Here is a 20,406-nt window from a genome sequence, read left to right on the forward strand (position 1 = left end):
TTATTTTTGAATGAAAAGCACAGTTTTTTTTCAATGAAGATAACATTAAATAAATCAGAAATACACTCTATACATTGTTAATGTGCTAAATGACTATTCTAGCTGCAAACGTCTGTTTTTTAATGCAATATCTACATAGGTGTATAGAGGCCCATTTCCAGCAACCATCACTCCAGTGTTCTAATGGTACATTGTGTTTGCTAACTGTGTTAGAAGGCTAATGGATGATTAGAAAACACTTGAAACCCCTTGTGCAATTATGTTAGCACCGCTGTAAACAGTTTTGCTGTTTAGAGGAGCTATAAAACTGACCTTCCTTTGAGCTAGTTGAGAATCTGGAGCATTATATTTGTGGGTTCGATTAAACTCTCAAAATGGCTAGAAAAAGAGAGCTTTCATGTGAAACTCGACAGTCTATTCTTGTTCTTAGAAATGAAGGCTATTCCATGTGAGAAATTGCCAAGAAACTGAAGATTTCCTACAACGGTGTGTACTACTCTCTTCAGAGGACAGCACAAACAGGCTCTAACCAGAGTAGAAAGAGAAGTGGGAGGCCCCGCTGCACAACTGAGCAACAAGACAAGTACATTAGAGTCTCTAGTTTGAGAAATAGATGCCTCACAGGTCCTCAACTGGCAGCTTCATTAAATAGTACCCGCAAAACGCCAGTGTCAACGTCTACAGTGAAGAGGCGACTCCGGGATGCTGGCCTTCAGGGCAGAGTGGCAAAGAAAAAGCCATATCTGAGGCTGGCTAATAAAAGGAAAAGATTAATATGGGCAAAAGCACACAGACATTGGACAGAGGAAGATTGGGAAAAAGTGTTATGGACAGACGAATCGAAGTTTGAGGTGTTTGGATCACACAGAAGAACATTTGTGAGACGTAGAACAACTGAAAAGATGCTGGAAGAGTGCCTGACGCCATCTGTCAAGCATGGTGGAGGTAATGTGATGGTCTGGGGTTGCTTTGGTGCTGGTAAAGTGGGAGATTTGTACAAGGTAAAAGGGATTTTGAATAAGGAAGGCTATCACTCCATTTTGCAACGCCATGCCATACCCTGTGGACAGCGCTTGATTGGAGCCAATTTCATCCTACAACAGGACAATGACCCAAAGCACACCTCCAAATTATGCAAGAACTATTTAGGGAAGAAGCAGGCATCTGGTATTCTGTCTGTAATGGAGTGGCCAGCGCAGTCACCAGATCTCAACCCCATAGAGCTGTTGTGGGAGCAGCTTGACCGTATGGTACGCAAGAAGTGCCCATCAAGCCAATCCAAATTGTGGGAGGGGCTTCTGGAAGCATGGGGTGAAATTTCTCCTGATTACCTCAGCAAATTAACAGCTAGAATGCCAAAGGTCTGCAATGCTGTAATTGCTGCAAATGGAGCATTCTTTGACGAAAGCAAAGTTTGAAGGAGAAAATTATTATTTCAAATAAAAATCATTATTTCTAACCTTGTCAATGTCTTGACTATATTTTCTAGTCATTTTGCAACTCATTTGATAAATATAAATGTGAGTTTTCACGGAAAACACAAAATTGTCTGGGTGACCCCAAACTTTTGAACGGTAGTGTATATACATACAAATATACATACAAATATACATACATGCATACATACAAACAAACATACATTCATACAAATTTACATACAAATATACATACATACATATAAATATACAAACGTACGTACGTACAAATATACATACATACATACATATATATGTATATATATATATACATACATACATACATATAAATATACATACGTAGTAGTGCAGCTACTGGACAGTGCAGAAACCAGGGAACATGTACAGCAAAGAGGGTTTTCTCTGCTGTTGCTTGGATGTAAAACCCGGAATAGGGCCTGGTTTTCTGGAGTGTGAAGAAGAAGGGCGTACGTACGTTCGTACGTACACACACACATACACACATATATACATACATACATAAATACATATTTTGACTGGACGATATAACAAATATAGTATTTGGGAAAATTGAGTGTATTCTCTATATATCTAATAAGATGTGACGTTTTGTTTTTCCCTGTTTTTATTTCTTTTATTTTTGTGTGTACTCATCTGATATTTTACCATGATAAATATCCTGTATAAACAGTTTTATAAAGAGCGTATTTCATGTATACTGTAAATAGACAGTGTTGTGTTGAAGCTCAGGAATCCTTCTTGTAGAACCAGTTATCTTCATTAGTTAGAAGAATTATGTGGACTTGTCTGTGCTAATAAATTCCTAGCATCAATATTTGTAAACAACTGCAGGTGTGGTAGTGGATTCTTCCAAGCATGATCCTGTCCTCCTCTCCTACAAATCCAATGAGTGTTCCTATGCAGACGCACATATCCTGAACAAACATCTTGTGTCCAAACATTTTGTGTCCATCATGTGCAACTCAACAAAAATAAAATAAGGGAACATGACATTTCTATTAGTCACCAATGAAACCATTTAATCAAGAAGATCAAGCCTTTAAAATATTTTACTGACATGTTTAGAGAAATGTTTGACCATTTATTTTACTGAGTTTGTTGCAAAATTTCACAGAACTGAAAGTGGAAATATTTAAAAATAAAAAAGATCACGGTCACAGGACTTTAGTTAAACAACCTCAGTAGCCAGACAGACTATTAATGGTTATTAAAGGGGTATTCTCATCCTGTGGATATGCCATAAATGTCCGATAGATATGAGTTCCACCTTTGATCCCCGTCGTACCTTGTCCCGCTGTAACTTCTCTCCGGCCACTGAGTTACGAGGTAGCCAGGAGTATAGGAACAGCAGCGCTCACTGAGCTACACTGTTTCTGTAAAACACCAATAAAAGTGAATGGGAGTTAAGGAAAAAGAGTAGCACAGCAAGCGCAGCTGTTTCCGTACTCCCAGCCACATCAAAACTCAATGACCGGAGAGCAGCAACAAGGTATGCCGGGGATGGGGAAGTAGGGGGCCCTGTTCTAGAGATAGGTGCAGGTTTCAGAGGTGGGACCTTCATCTATCAGACATTTATGACATATGCTATGCATATGCCATATGTGTAAAAGGTGAGAATACCCCTTTAAAAATACACTCGGGGCTGCCCTTCGGAGTGTCACATCAGCTGCCCCTGCTGAAGGTGAAAGAAACAGCTGACCTGGAACCCAAGACTTGCGACCACCAATGATAGTAATATTAATTGTATGGCTGTAGCATTTCAATATTGTGTAACTTTGTTATTATAAAACTTTAGGTATTTGGAAACTGTATGCTGGTATTATTTTAGCACCGTATAGTGGTATTTACTGAGGTATTGTGTGATTCTGCTACTTAAGCACTTTATAGTATATTATTTTTGCAGTGTGTAGTGGTGGCGGTCCAGTATAGAGCTGTTATTTAAGCAACAGTATTGAAATGTTATTTGGCTAATGTATGGACTGTTACTTCAGGCACTACTTTGTACGGTGCTTATAATTGGGCACTCTATGGTACGGTTAAGTGTACACTGTGCTCAACATAGAGGGGTTGCCCACCGAAGGTACCGCACATCTCAATACCTAATGTAGTGCGGGCCCTGGGCACTTTTTCACCAAAAAATTGTTTTGTTTATTTAAAAAAGCTGATACTTATGCATGGATTAAAAAAAAAAAAAAAAGCATGGACATATGTATGAACGTCTCCTGTCACATTACCAATACTAATGACTTTCTCGTTTGTGTTGGTGAAAAGGTGGAGTGGTCTTCCAGTCTCCTAATGTGACCAATTTACTAAATATTCTCTGCCACTTTTCTGAGGGTTATAATATTACCCCACATGCTTGTATGGTGTTTGGAAATACAGCCTTTACTACGCTGCTTTCCAGACCAGTGCACTGCTCTGTTGGTTCACCAGTCTCTTGAGGACATAACCCTAAATTGTGTCTAAAACTCATCACACACATGCAGTATTAATTTTATGTATTTATGTATTTGTACATGTTGTAGAATTACTCTTGTGTTCTCTTTTGCAGCTGGCAATGGTGGACCAAAATCGCATTGAGGGTGAGCAGTGTAAGGCCTCCCTTGATGAGCAGTTTGGAAGTAACAGGACACTGTTTATCCAGTGTGATGTCACAGACCAAGAACAGCTGAAAGGTAAAGATAAGTGTGGGGGTTGGTGCTAAATGTAATTCATCCTGAGCCTTGTAACATCAACTCGAAATTCAGAGAGTAATAAAGTGGCAGTTTTAATTATCTGTGTAGGGAAAGGAAAGGAAAAGGAATGGTAAGGGAAAGGGGAAGTGAAAGGGGAATGGTAAGGGAAAGGGGAAGTGAAAGGAAAGGAAAAACTTGAAGATCCAAAAACCTTTCTTTTAATTTTACCCCAGGCAATGAACACTTTGAGCGGGCCAATCTCTGCAATAACCCCAATATAGCAGAGACGGTATTCTCTTATTTGTTCAAAGTGACTTGTTGCATATCTAGCCATATTTTATTGTTGGTGTCTGGCAGGCTGTCCCTTCAATTGAAATCAATATATCCTTTAGGTAACAAGTAGGTGGTCATGTGGGAATTTCTGACTCAAAGTAGGAATGCCCTTCTATTCCGTATTAAGGCAAGTAGGCACAAAAAGCACAGAGGTATGACTATAGGAGTATATACATAATACAGTATTCAGGAGGAAAGCATCAGCACTCCTTGTGGAACATAAAAATAATTTGCTTTAATTAGAATAGCCAGCGGATAAAACCAAGCAACATGGAGTGGACAGATTACATAAAGCGTCCGTCCCCTGTGACGCATTTCTAGCTCTCAAGAGCCATTACTCATAGATAGGGGAGGAAGTGGAAGTGTGTGGCTAAAATAGTAGCCAGGAAAGAATACCACCCACTTTAATCATGTGTATACAATAATGGAAAAGTGAATGACATGTAAAACATACAAAAATATGTAAGATCTCAAAAAAGTTTCAAAATGTATACAAAACATTAGTAATTCATAATAAGATCATTTCTTTTATTAAGACCATTAGGGACTATAGTGTTTAACCTAAGAATACAGTATCCCTCATGATTTAGTAGCACCAGGACCTCCGCTGCACTCAGGAATGAGGAGGCCAAGTATATTGTTATCACTATAGTAATAGGGGCCCGTGTATTTTATTACATAGGCCCTAGTTACTATAGTAATTTTTTATAGACGTGGTGCGGGGGGCCGCGGGCCCCCCTGGCTTTGGCTCGCTGCGACCCCTATTGCTACGCCACAGTATTAAACTTAAAATCTGTCCTGTGTATAAGACCACCATGGTTAGGAGAGGATGTAATGTTCTGAACACATGTAGCACTATGCAGATTTTACATACACTGGACAATAAGGGGCAAATGAATGGGCATGAAATTTACTCAGTAATTATTTTTTAGGAGGAACCATTAGTTTCAGCAATAAATTAATATTAGAAATCCTCTTTATGACTTTATAGATAAGAGAGACATCAGTCTAGCATCTAGAAAAATAGGTCCAAGAGAATCAAATCAATTGTAACTTTAAGACCATATTCATATTGTACATTTAAATTGCCAAGCATATTAATTATTGCCACGGATTCCACAAAAAAACCCCCGCAGATTTTCTGTATTGAATTAGAATCTCCGTGTGCGGATCTGCTGGCAAATCCGCTGCAGAGAAATGCGAGATTCAGCTGTGGATTTCTGTCACGGATATTTTAAAAAATACATGGCGGATTTACCTATAGTAAATCCGTGCCACGTAAGCATGGCCTTAAAATGTCATGATTATCATGTTGGTACCTGTTAAATTATATATGGCATGGTCATAATCAGATATGTTGATAATATCCATCAAGATCTTCAAAGAAAGTGGACCGTTCTTTTTATGTGCCATGTTTATGTTCTAGATGCATTTCAAAAGACAGTGGAACATTTTGGGAGGTTGGACATCCTGGTGAACAACGCTGGCGTAAACAATGAAAAAGACTGGGAAAAGACTATTGAAGTTAACTTGGTAAGTTGTATGAAGTTTATAGATTTAATGAAGTTGGACAATTAAACTCAGTAGCCCACAAACTGTATATATAGTCATTAGGCCCTCAACTGTCCTAAAAACTTTAAAAGATGTCTATGTTCTTAAAATTGTCAATCTTGCAACCCAATATCAATGATTTTTAGAGCGGTAAAATCAATGAAGATCAACCATAAATGAGAGTTTTATCGTTGATCTTCTCTTTCATTTATACTGACCAATTTATCTTTACGATTTTAAACAAGCAGATGATGCCAATAATTGGCCCTTGTAAATCACCCTTAAGAAATGCGCAAGGTAGCTGATGTGTGTTTGAGTAGATAGCTCGTTGATCAGCGCTCGTTTGCCCCCTTTCCCAAGCAGCTATGCGTTACTACGCTCGTCCCCATACATTTCCAATATGTCGGCAGCACATCACCCTATTTACACAGGGAGATGTGCTGCCGAGAACGATAATATTTCTTGCAGCATAAACGATACAATCAGCCGATGAATGAGCGTTTGCTTGTTCATCGGCTGATCTTTGCCCTGGTAACACAGGGCAATGATCAGGAACTGACCTGTGAACGTGCGTTTGCCCAATAATTGGCCCACGTAAAAGGGCCTTAAATTTTCAGCTTTTTTCGGACACTAATAAATTTGATTTGTACTTTATGGCCACTTGGACTGGAAATTCAATAAAAGACAGGTTGGTCTTTTATGTTTGCACAGTACTTAAACACACACTTAATAAATTACATGTTGCCATGTTTTTAGAAAGCACTGTACTGTAGGACCAAACTGGACTGATATTTCATCCCCTTCAGGCCACTTTCCAGAATGGAATCATGTATGTATGGGATGGTAGAATGAATCAAAGCGATTTACATATTAGAAGATCAATGGAGAAGTGCATTTTTAAAGATTTGCTCATACCTTTTATTTTGTAGACATTTTAGCATGAATGATCGCTATAATTACAAAGAGGTCTACAAAACATCAAACACTTTTCCTGTTCTAAATTTATTTCCTGTTTCCAGTCAAAACCATGATCACAATTGCGGCAAAACCACAAAAAAAACAAATGCCGTTTAAAAAATAAAAAATTAAATTCTGTGCCGTAATGATGCGTTTTGTACCACACTATGACCAACACATGTGAATGTACCCTAACATTGGTGTTAAAATCATCCATCAATGATACATTTTCATACAGACACTGGAATAGATAGAACAATAAAACAGGAAATCGTTCTCATTTGCATTCTTTATGGGTGCACCGTCAGTGTTATCTGGAACACTGTAATATGTTAAAGAATGCAAATCTTAGTGTCTTCAGCAACTGGCTTAGTTTACTTCATCATAGACATACCTCTGCCTGTCAGTAGCCTGAAGCCTCCGAGATAAATTGTGTAAATTAGAGAGAAGGTAATGAAGGGTTTGTAGAAGTTCATATCTTATACTTCTGAGATTCCAGAGTATCTGAATTGTTGGATGTCAGATTAAAATAATTTCACTGTATTTTATTGTAATGCATTTTAATGGATTTATTATTTTAAGTAAAATTAATTCACTATACCTCATGTTAAGAGAAAAATAACTGCTAAAGCATTTTTTTTAGAATTTGTACAATGTATTCAAAATATCCATCACTGTCATTTTATCCATATATTAATACTTATTGTGCACGTACAGAAAATGTGCCAATCCCTAATATTAAACAGAATACATTCCTGCATGTACAGGTTCTTACATGAGAAGTAGTTATATCAAATCATATTTGTGTCTTTCAGTAATTTAAGGTATTATTCTTGTTAAGGTCTCAATAAAAGACAGTGTGCTATTAAATGTATTTAGCGCTAGATCATACAGGTAGTTCTGCTACAATCAAGACGATTATTCCCCACACAATTATTTTCATGTTACGTTATTCTGGACTTTTTTAAAATTCAAAACAGCAATAAAACAGGAGGCATGGGAATGAAGTACTGTATTCAGTCTAGTCTCCCACTGTGGTGATCCCTCTTTGTTTGGGTGGTCAGACTTGGTGATGACTTGGTGATGATTTAAGGGTGGTGGAGAGAAAAAGTGGGAGGGTGGTGGGCAGGATAGGAGGGCTAGCTATAAAAATACTGTGGGCGGAGGAGTGAAGAAAAACATGTTAGCTTCTTGATGTGTTATGGACAAGTAGCAGGGGGGGTATTGGAAGAAGCCGTGTAGTTTAAGTAAAATTTGAGCGCAGTTATTAGAGGGAGTAAAAGATTTTGACATTCATTTTCCTCTGGAAATGTCACCTCTGTGTGTAATTGTCTAGTGAAGACCAGTGGAAGAAATTTCAATTGGTCAGAAGCGATCATTTTCCTAACATGCACACATATCCTAATACCATCCTCAATATTGAAATTGCAAAACCAAGAAGGAAAAGTTTTGGAATTGTGGAAATCACAGGATCGATAGACATGTTAATGACATGCAAATGATAAAAAAATGTAAACAAAATATTCCAAACATCTTGATTTATTCAGTATCGAGTTTGAGCGCCATGCACAGAAATACACACACTTACATGCCTTGGCATGCTATAAATGAGGTTATTAATGGTTGTCTGAGGAATGTTATGTCACGCTTTATGCACTTGGGCACGCAAATCATCAAGATTGGTTGCTTGCAGTTCCCTTTGCATTTGCCGACCAATGATGTCCCAGACATGCTCGATGGGAGACAAGTCTGGAGATGCTGCAGGCCATAGTAGCATGTTTAGGCCACACTGGCTGCTCACAGTAGCACGAACAACATGCGGCTTGGCGTTGTCCTGTTGAAAAACTGCTCCAGGGACACTTTGGAGAAATAGCAAAGCCACTGGTTCCATGACCAAATCAATGTAACGCCGAGCTGTTAGTACACCTGAAACGATGACTACCCCTACCGTACATACATTATGCCACCCCACACGGTGTGATGTTCCCTTGTGAAGGCCTCTTCATGGCGTTGCCCACATGGTCTCCAGACCAATTTCCAGCTATTATTGTGTCCAGGGCTGGCCTTAGGAGTGTGCGACCTGTGCCATTGTACAGGGCACACCACTCCAGCAGGTGGAAGGGGGCGGTGTGCTGGCTCCCTTCCACTGCTTGGGTTTCAGAAGCGCCCGGGCCTGGCTACTCAGCAGCTGATAATTTTGCACGGGGCGCCATCTACTCTAAGGCCGGCCCTGATTGTGTTCGAGACAAAAAGCGGGACTCATCGCTGAAGAGGATAGACCTTCATTCCAGCCTCCATTGCCGTCTTGCTGTGCACCGTGATAGCCTTTGAGAGTGGTGGCATGTGGTTAATGCAACACCTGTAGCTGGACGTCTGGCTCGTAGCCCAATGTCGTGCAAACACCTTCTGATGGTTTGTGTGGACACTGGTTGCCGCCCTAGGCTTGGGAGACAACGTTTAAGTTCACTTGCATCACAGAATGAGTCACTACGCGCCATTCTTCCAATCAAGCGATCCAACCGTGCAGAGGTTGGCCTCTGCTGCCTTTTGCTGTCACTCCCATTCGTTGTTGTACTCCTAACCTCTGGGACATGGAATGTTAAAAAGTGCTGAAATCTTGCCTAACCGCTTAGTTATCTCCCAGAGTGATAAACCAAGGTCTCTCAGTTCAAGGATTCTGTCCCTCTCAGTTTGCAAGTGGCGATAACTGGCTCGTCGATGAACAGGAGGCATCGCGCAATCATCCCAAACCGCTTGATCTGATTTCTGAGGTTTCATGTGGTTAAAAAACTTTTATTTCAATCTGGCTTTTATGCCCCCCACATGACACAGATTGGAACCTGGTGCTGGAAAATGTGATAATTTGCATATCTTTGTGACACCTGCTACTTCCTCAACTGTCATAACCTTATAGCTTGCCCTTCTTGGTGTTAGGGCCTGTTCACATCACCGTTCGCTTTCCGTTCCGGAGGTTTCCGTCGGATGAAGCCCGCAACGGAAAGTCAAACTGAAACCCCAGCTTCCGTTTCCGTCATTATTGATATCAATGGTGACGGAAACATTGGTAATGGTTTTCGTTCATCACCATTCCGACGCAGTCGACTCCGCTATTGATTCCTTCCTTAAAAGAGAAACCAGTCGGAATGGTGACGAACAGAAACCATTAGCAATGTTTCCGTCAACATTGATATCAATGGTGACGGAAGCGGAAGCTGTGGTTTCGGTTTGACTTTCCGTTGCGGGGTTCACCCAACGGAAACCTCTGACGGAACCCCGGAACGGAAAGCCAACGCTGATGTGAACAGGCCCTTACAATGTCAATGTTGAGGAGAGTACACCGCGTTCCAAATTATTATGCAAATGTTATTTTTCGCTGATTTTCCTAAATAGTCGATGCAAATGACCGTCATTATAATCTTCAAGCCATCAACCGTCGGAGTATAATGCAAATTTTATTGAACAAATCTCCTAATGATAACAGATTTTTTTTTTAGAAGTAAAAAACTCAAAAATGCACTGTTTCAAATTATTATGCACAACAGAGATCAAAACATTTTAAAGGTTGTAAAGAGAGGTCATATTTACAGAAATCAAAAGCTCTTTCAATAAAAAAAAAACTTAACAGGCCAAGTTCCATGTTAACATAGGACCCCTTCTTTGATATCACCTTCACAATTCTTGCATCCATTGAATTTGTGAGTATTTGGACAGTTTCTGCTTGAATATCTTTGCAGGTTGTCAGAATAATCTCCCAGAGCTTCTGTTTTGATGTGAACTGCCTCTCACCCTCAAAGATATTTTGCTTGAGGATCCTCCAAAGGTTCTCAATAGGGTTGAGGTCAGGGGAACATGGGGACCACACCATGAGTTTCTCTCCTTTTATTGCCAAAGCAGCCAATGACACAGAGGTATTCTTTGCAGCATTAGATGGTGCATTGTCATGCATGAAGATAATTTTGCTACGGAAGGGTTCTTCTTTTTGTACCCCGGAAGAAAGTGGTCAGTCATAAACTCTACGTACTTTGCAGAGGTCATTTTCACACCGTCAGAGACCCTAAAGTGGCCTACCTGATTTCTCTGCATGATTCCAGCCCAAAACATGACTCCGCCACCTCCTTGCTGACATTGCAGTCTTGTTGGGACATGGTGGCCATTCACCAACCATCCACTACTCCATCCATCTGGACCATCCAGGGTTGCACGGCACTCATTAGTAAACAAGACGGTTCGAAAATTAGTCTTCATGTATTTCTGAGCCCACTGCAACCGTTTCTGCTTGTGAGCATTGTTTAGGGGTGTCCGAATAATAGCTTTATGCACACTTGCAAACCTCTGGAGGATCCTACACCTTGAGGTTCGCGGGACTCCAGAGGCACCAGCGGCTTCAAATACCTGTTTGCTGCTTTGCAATGGCATTTTAGCAGTTGCTCTCCTAATCCTATTAATTTGTCTGGCAGAAACCTTCCTCATTATGCCTTTATCTGAACTAACCCGTCTGTGCTCTGAATCAGCCACAAATCTTTTCACAGTACGATGATCACGCTTAATTTTTCTTGAAATATCCAATGTTTTCATACCTTGTCCAAGGTATTGCACTATTTCACGCTTTTCGGCAGCAGAGAGATCCTTTTTCTTTCCCATATTGCTTGAAACCTGTGGCCTGCTTAATAATGTGGAAGGTCCTTCTTAAGTAGTTTTCCTTTTATTGGGCACACCTGGCAAACTAATTATCACAGGTGTCTGAGATTGATTACAATGATCCAAAGAGCCCTAAGACACAATACCATGAATGAGTTTCATTGAAAAACTAATAATTAAATGTTTATGACACTTAAATCCAATGTACATAATAATTTGGAACACGGTGTATACAACATGGTAAATTGCAGTCACTGAAGACTGAATCGGATGACTAATGTCATGTACATAAAACTGATGTATACATAGGACATTTTGTTCTCCCCGTATTCCAAGAGTTATAACTTTTTAATTTTTTCCATCAACATAGTTTTTAATTGCACCATTTATGGTACCATATAAGGTACTGTGAAACTATTAAAAATTATTTTGTGGGGAGGAATGGAAAAAAACCAGTAATGTTTTTTGTGTTTCGTTTTTACGGCGTTCATCATGCGGTAAAAATAACATGTTTATTTTGTTGTCAATACGATCTCGGCAGTATTAAATTTATACAGGTTTTTTTTAGGTTTTACTTCTTTAACAAAAAAACATTTGTTTTGTGTTGCCATATTCTGAGACCCATTTACTATTCTTCAAAGGTTTTGTTACTTACCATTATTGGTGTATGGTTGCATAGATGCAGTTATTATGCACACATTTTATAATTCATTGGTGTTACTCATTTTTCACTCTTAGGCCTGGTTTACACGAGCGTGTGCGTTTTGCGCACGTAAAAAACGCGGCGTTTTGCGTGCGCAAAAAGCACTTACCAGCTCTGTGTGTCAGCTCTGTATGATGCGCGGCTGCGTGATTTTCGCGCAGCCGCCATCATGATGACACTCCGTTTGGATGTTTGTCAACAGAAAAGCATGTGGTGCTTTTCTGTTTGCAAACATACTTTTGACTGCTGTTGTGCGAATCACGTGCATCCCACGGCAGTGCTTCCGTGTGGTGCGCGTGATTTTCACGAACCCATTGACTTCAATGGGTGCGTGATGCGCGAACAGCGCACAAATAAAGGACATGTCGTGAGTTTTTTTCCAGTGGACTCACGCTGAGCAAAACTCACGGACTGTCTGCATGCCCCCATAGACTTACATAGGTCCGTACGACACGCGTGAAAAGCACGCGCGTCGCACGGACATATATCACGCTCGTGTAAACGAGGCCTTAAACATATAATCATTGGTGCTAGATGAGGTGTTTGGGGACCAAAAATGGCTTGATTCAAGTTTTATTGCGCCCACTAAATGTGCCATCAATAAATGTTTTATCTTTATATCATACGATTGAGAAATGTATCAGAAAAATCTCTTTTGGAGCCAATGCAAACCACAAAGCATATGGGGGACGCATTGTGATGTGTTTAGGGGACCAATATTCAGGATTCAATGCATCTATATTATATAGTATGTTCAGGTTTCACTGCGTCCATGGTACATAATATGCACCATTGCTATTTATTTTATCTTTATGTAATTATATTACTTACCAGAAGATATGTTTGGCTATTGAGGTTTTATGGGTGCTATTTGGCTATTATACATACTACTATATTTTTCCACATAAGTGTGTATATATATCTAGATACCTTAGAACGCATGTGTATGATTATGTCTATACCCCTATTGGTACCCCTGGGTTTGTTGACGTACCCGCCGCTCCATTTTACATTATGCACAGACGCATGTTGATGTTCACTTCTTGCGCATGCGCACTTTAAGAGACACTGATACCTCACGCAGGTGCATTGTTAAACATAGCATGCCGAGTCCCCCAACTGCGTAGGTAGAGATAGGTGTAACATTTAAGATATTTATTATTTGTTTGTAATTGGTCACACTATTTAAGATGAACCCATGGTATTTCTGAGCACCCCTGAGAAAGCCGACTTTGTGAACGGCGATATGCATGGGGTTTCTTTCACTGCCTATATGTAAATGATTTTTCTATTAGCATGTTTACTCTGGATCTTTTGCTTGATCCAGCCTTTCTGGCATTTTTTTTTCTTTACGGCGTTCACAGTGCAGGATAAATAATGTTATATTGCAATTGTTCAAATTGTTATGGACGCTGCAATACCTATTATGTTTATTTTTTAATTGCTTACATTATTTTTAGGGAAAAATGCGAAGAGGGGTTTTTAATATCTTTTTCACTCTAAATGATTAAAAACGATATATAAGTAAACTACTGTTTCAATTTTTTTGCTTCCCCTAGAGTATTTGAACATGCGATCGTTAAATTGCTTGCATAATATGCTTACACATATATTTCAGTGTATTGTGCAAGTCACGTCTTCTAATGAAGACCTGCCTCTGGCAGGGCTTAAAAAGAGGACCATCATGGCAAACCTGGGGGTCTTCATAGGGCCCCGGCTGCTATGACAACACATGGACACACCACTGTCTAACTGTTTAGAGGCTGAAATCGCTATTGACCCCTGAATCTAAGCGGTTAAAGAAACAGAATCAGAGTTATCTCCGATCCCGGCCACTAGAGCAAGATGTCACTTACATGTACGTGAAATGTCGAGAAGCAGTTAATGCTGGCTATAGTGAGGCAGATGTCTTACTAACATGTTGGTGAGACATCGGCCACCTCAGCAACACCTACGGTGCCACTGGCAGTGAAGTATGGAATCGATTGTTTCAATTGCTTGTAAATTTACATGTTGTATATTTCCTTGAGCTATGACAGTGGTCTTTGCTTCCCCCTGCATAAACCAATGCAGAAATATTAGGTCATGTGTAGCGATCTTAAGACACAAGCTACATATCCGTTATATAGATCATAAATAAACAGAATGTATTAGCAGGAGACTTACCGTGTAGAGTCCATAATAGCCATTTTGAATAACCAACTGACTGTGGATTACAGCAAATGCTGGCAATGATCTAGAAAATAAAAATCCTTACAATTTGTTCGGTTTGTCACAATTGTGTTTGAAGAAATTGTACAATAACAGTAGTTCACCCTCAGTTTAATCATACTTTTAGCCAAATTGCATGGTTGTCAACTTATACATGGAAAGATTGCTATTATTATGTAGTTAAACTCTTATTGATTCTACTTTGAGACGTTCTGGAAGTTTATTAGTATTTGTATTATGCATCAGTGATAGAACATTGATATTAATGGCTGCTTCATTTACAGCCCTATTACTTACAAAAACTTCAGAGCCTCCAGATGGCTGTTTTTGGCATTCTCTTCTCAAACAGTTTGTTTAAATCTGCCATGTTTGCTTTATCCTTCTAGGTTAAGACAATTTCTTCCTTTTGACCTTTTCATTGTTTGATTTTTATTCAAACAAACTTTAAATGAAAGAGTAGAATCGGAGAATAAGGTAAATAAAGATGAATTTAACTTTAGCTCATCAATTTGAAATTTTGAAAAATGTGTATAATCTTAACAGATGTTACCAGTCGTCACTGCCATTGACAAAATGGAGCAATATGACAGTTAGGCTTCGGGAAAAGAGTTTGGACTCAATGTGTTAATATTAGATTTGGTTAGGGCTAAACCTGGTGGTGGAGTCAAGGGGATTAATCAATCAAAATGCCCCTCATGGGGGTGTGTATTTTGTGCAGGCAATCCCCAGGTTGGAGTTTTCTCCAATTACAACTTGCAGATGGTATTTCCAAAGCCAGGTACTAGAATTGATAAACAGAAACATGATTGTACAAATCTGAGGTCAGGGCTGGCAGAGTTCATGCAACACGATAAGACAAATACAGATCAGGGCGGGCAGCAACCCAAAGGTAAAGTCAGGAAACAGTACGGGTCAAATCCAGAATAGCTAGCAACAAACACCTTCACAAATGGATAGGATTCAAAGAACCTTGTTGCTCGGCCAAGGTATGGCAGTACTGAGCCGCAACCTGAGCATCAACCATCTGCCTTAGACCTGTCCTTTTAAAATGTAGCAGATCTATAGAGCGGCCGGCATCCTGTTATATGTTAAATCAGTGAATGTTAGTAAGACATATTCACTTACCAACTCATCAACAGGGTCTGGCTGCAATGAGGATGGCTCTTGAGCTGACATTTGGACAAGCCTTCATGTACAGATGCTTGTATCGCTAAAGTCCAAACAGAATTGCATCAGACAAGGCCTCATTATCATGTTCAACTGAGTTGGTTTTAAATGGCCTTCAGAAGGGAAACATATGTTTTTGATCCCACAGATGTTCCTATCTAATTATTATTGTCACAGTAAAACACATAATATAGGTGTATATATATGTGCACCGATCAGCCATAACATTAAAACCACCTGCCTAATATAGTATAAGACCCCCTCTTGACACCACAACAGCTCTGACCCGTTGAACCATGGACTCCACAAGATCTCTGAATGTGTTCTGCATGTTGCAAGGTGGGGCCCCCAATCGATCAGACTTGTTTTTCCAGCACATCCCACAAATGCGTGATAGGATTGAGATCTGGGAAATTTGGAGCACAAGTCAACACCTAAAGCCATTTATAAACAATTTTTTCTGTGTGGCAGGGCACATTACCCAGGCTGAAAAAGGTCACAGCTATTAGGGAATACCGTTGCCATGAAGTAGTTTACTTGGTCTGCAATAATGTTTAGGTAGGTGGTACGTGTCAAAGTAACATCCACATGATCATCACACTGCCTCTGCTGGCTTTCCTTCGTCCCATAGTGCATGCTGGTTTCTTTCTCTTCCCCAGGTAAGCAATGCACATGCACCCGGCCATAGACCTCTTTTAATAGAAAATGTGATTCATCAGACCAGGCCTACTTCTTTCATTGCTCCCTGGTCCAATTCTGATGCTCACGTTTCCATCAGTGGGCGACAATGGTCAGTATTGGCACTCTGACCGTTCTGCAGCTTCCCGGCCCCAAATGCACCCACCAGGCTGTGATGCACTGTGTGTTCTAACACTTTTTTCTTATCATAGCCAGCATTATTTTATTTAAGCAATTTTTGCTATAGTAGCTCTTCTGTGAGATCAGACCAGGTGGGCTAGCCTTCATAATCCCCACACATAAACGAGCCTTGGGTGCCCATGACCCTGTACCCAGTTCACGGGTTGTTCTTCCTTGGACCACTTTTGATAGGTACTAATCACTGCATACAGGGTAACACCACACAAGACCAACCGTTATGAGATGCTCTGAACCGGTTGTCTTTCCAACACAATTTGGCTCTTGCTAAAGCCGTTCAGATCCTTATGTTTGCCCATTATTCCTGCTTTTAGCATATCAACTCCAAGAATTGACTGTTCACTTGCTGCATAATATGTTCCACCACTTGACAGGTGCTATTCTCACAAGAAGTTATTCACTTCACCCATCACTGGTTTTAATGCTATAGCTAATTGATGTGCATGTATATATATATTTCTTTATTTTTATTTATTATTTTTTGTATATATATATATATATATATATATATATGTATATATACACTGTATTTCTTATGAGCGAGAACAGCTCAAAGGTAATTTCATAGAGACATGTCTTCTTTTTAAAGCACACAACAGGTGTTGCAAATATAGATGTAGCCGTCTTTATCTTGACTTTTAACACATTAAATAAACAATGCCTAGATCCCTTATCTTTACTTTTTCAATGACTTTTCAATGACTTTTGTTGTGTGATATCACGCTGCAGGAAGTTATCAGAGTCAAGATAAATAAAATATGAAAAAGTTACCTTTAACCCAGTTAGAGAACATTCCCGATAGAATAATTGTTGATCTATGCATTGTCATTAGGTCTCTGAAAAACTTAAATCTCTGAATCAACAAACTTACCACGCCAAAAACACATTATGTTCAGACATGTAAGGAATTACCAATCCCGGGCGATCTTTGACAGCCTATGACAGACATGAATGATTTATAATAACCATGCAGTCATAAGAAGACCTTGGAAAGTGGATATTCTGCACATGAAAGGAAGCTAAAAATTACATAAGACTGTGCGGTTGCTTTGTCATCCACTTACAATATACCAGATGTTGATTTCATCAGAGCCCATTGAATATAAGTGTCTACTAAGCATAAACTCACCTGCAAATTGGCATAACAATAAACCTATCAATAAACTGGACCCATCAAAGATCGAATATTTATGGGGGCTGCTAACACCCCCTATAGTGTTTGCTTTTGGGGGGACTATTAAAACACTGTGTTGATTTTTTTCAGACAATTCTTTTGATTTGCTACATAGATGAGTGGCATCACATATAACATAGCTAGTAAATGTGTTTAGACTTTGCAAATGCCATATTAATTTGCATAAAAAAAGCATAAACAACAGAAAATTCAGAAGCCAATATTAGATATGTCATCAAAGTTTGTTAGATGCTGGGACCTCCCACATACCCTTAGAAGGGGAATGCCCGATCTATATTCCCTGCAGAAAAGTGGTAGGGCAAGTGGTCACACTCCATTAAAGGGAATGTGTTGCCAGAAAAACATGTTGTTTTTTTTTTAATTAAACATTTAGTGTGTAGGTGATTAAACATTGTTCACATTTTTTTTATTTTTTTCACGAGTCAGGAAATATTATAAATTAGATTCTAATTTATAATATTTCCCATTGCTGGTCACTAGATGGAGCTATTCCCAAAATTGCAGCATTGCAAAATTGGGTAAAAAGCCCTCGCTCTAGTGAGCTCTCAGCATCCCCCCCTCCTTTATCCTGGCTAGTGCCGGGATAAACGAGGGGTTTGAACGGTCTAACCTCCTACACTGTGTGTCGCCATTTTTTGAGCTAACACACAGTGTAGTAGGTTTACATACAGTAGTAAACGTACACAAACACGAACATACATAGAAATCTCTTACCTGCTCCTGCCGCCGCGGCTCCCTCCGGCCCGTCCGCTCCGTCTGCTGCCGCTGGTCCAAGTGCACAAGTCCGGAAGCCGCGACCGGAAGTAGTAATCTTACTGTCTGGCCGCGACTTCCGGTCCACAGGAAAATGGCGCTGGACGGCGCGCATTTCAAATTGGACAGTATTGGAGCGGCGCATGCGCAGTTCCCACACAGACGGCGTACACAGAAGTGGATGGGACGGGACCCGTTCGCAGTCCCTATGGGACTGTGGCTGCCGTATTCCATGTCTGTATGTGTCGTTAATCAACACATACAGAAATGGAACAAAAAATGGCAGCCCCCATAGGGAAGAAAAAGTGTAAAAATAAGAAAAAGTAAAACACAAACACACAAATAAATATAAACGTTTTTAATAAAGCACTAACATCTTTAACATATTAAAAAAAAAATTGTGATGACACTGTTCCTTTAAAGTAAAAAAGAGATATGGAAACATCCAACTGAGTTGATATGAGATACGATACAAATTTTGGGTGGGAAAACCTCTTTTAGAATTTTATTTTTCTGATTACATTTTCCATTAGATCTAGCATTACAATTAAATGAGCAAAGTTTTAGAGAAGAGAAGGAATAATTAGCCTGTCCATATAACAATATCAGCGCTGCTTTAGTCATGTTAATTCTGTTGTTGGGATCTCTCCTTTAACCCATCCAATTATTCAGGTATTTCTTTCTCTTAAATGAAGACATTTTTGTGCTTGCATGTAAGGTGTTCTGCCCAAATGCAGTTGAAAAATGACCCCTTTTTACGAAATTTTGTATTTTTTGTGTGAGTTGAAGACTTTTGTGGGGCTCGGTGGTATTTGACCACTCAATGCAAGTGCCGAGAATCCACATTTTATCAAGAGGCCAAACCATGATTGTTAGATGAGGTTCTACATAGGACTGTCATATCTGTAAATTGAAATCTGCTGAACCATTGTTAGTGTATGTATATTTCCTCAAATAAACTATCTAGTTCATATTATGGCCATTTGCTGTAATATTTACAAATTTCATTTGTCGAAATAGCTAAAAAGCTGTATGCCTCTGGCTGGCTTAAAGCACCTTGTCTATTCGATTTAATAGTCTATAACGCATTTTTTTTCCATTTTCAGCTGGATGTGAACTCTATTTAACATTTCGATATTAGTTCCTGCAAAGTTGAACATATCTACATGATCTGTTCTAGATGCATTAGAAGCATTTCTCATATCCCATACTTTCTGTTTCAGATCTCAGTTATAAGAGGAACCTATATCGCCTTAGAATTTATGAACAAAAAAAATGGAGGTCGTGGAGGAGTCATAATAAACATATCATCTCTGGCAGGTAAGATATTGATTCCGTTCATTAGTAACATCAGGAATGTGCAATTACATATAGATTGAAATATGCATACAAAACATGTATGTGCCAAAGAGAAGTAGCTGCAGCTGTATAAACTGCCATGTCTGGCCACAGTGTCAAGAGCACAGTGCAAAATGTTATATTACATATACAAGCAATTAAAAGTTCCGATATGATAGCTTTCCATCATTACTTTGCCTTTATGAATGCTGTACTGTCTACTGTACTATCTTTAAAGCACAACTCCAGGCAAAAAAATTAAAATTTAGCATTTGATCAGAGTTAGGCTCTTTTCAGACGGCTGTCATACAGACGCATTTTAACGTCCGCATTATGGCCGCACCACCCAGACCAACCTTGGCTCTATTGAAACAGACAAATCCGTGTTAGGACCATCAGTTATGTTAGAAATACGTGTTACACGTACTACACTGTCAGTTTGGTAAGCGTCTCAGAGGTTGAATATTCATTGATCACACATTAATGTCTTATCCTAAGAATAGGCCATCAATCTTATATCTTGGAAAACCGCTTCAAGTTTCTTTACATGAA

General features: G+C 39.4%; 1 protein-coding gene across 1 annotated transcript in view; it reads left to right on the top strand.

Annotated features, from left to right (window-relative positions):
- HPGD (15-hydroxyprostaglandin dehydrogenase) overlaps window positions 1-20,406 on the top strand; it is a 63,611-nt gene that overhangs the window by 14,236 nt on the left and 28,969 nt on the right. The window contains exons 2-4 of the mRNA XM_075860240.1: window positions 4,009-4,132; window positions 5,892-5,998; window positions 19,740-19,836. Of these exons, the coding sequence (XP_075716355.1) occupies window positions 4,009-4,132; window positions 5,892-5,998; window positions 19,740-19,836 (328 nt within the window). The remainder of the gene's footprint in view (window positions 1-4,008; window positions 4,133-5,891; window positions 5,999-19,739; window positions 19,837-20,406) is intronic.

This window comes from Rhinoderma darwinii, chromosome 1 (assembly GCF_050947455.1).
Source record: "Rhinoderma darwinii isolate aRhiDar2 chromosome 1, aRhiDar2.hap1, whole genome shotgun sequence".
Classification (NCBI taxonomy): domain Eukaryota; kingdom Metazoa; phylum Chordata; class Amphibia; order Anura; family Rhinodermatidae; genus Rhinoderma; species Rhinoderma darwinii.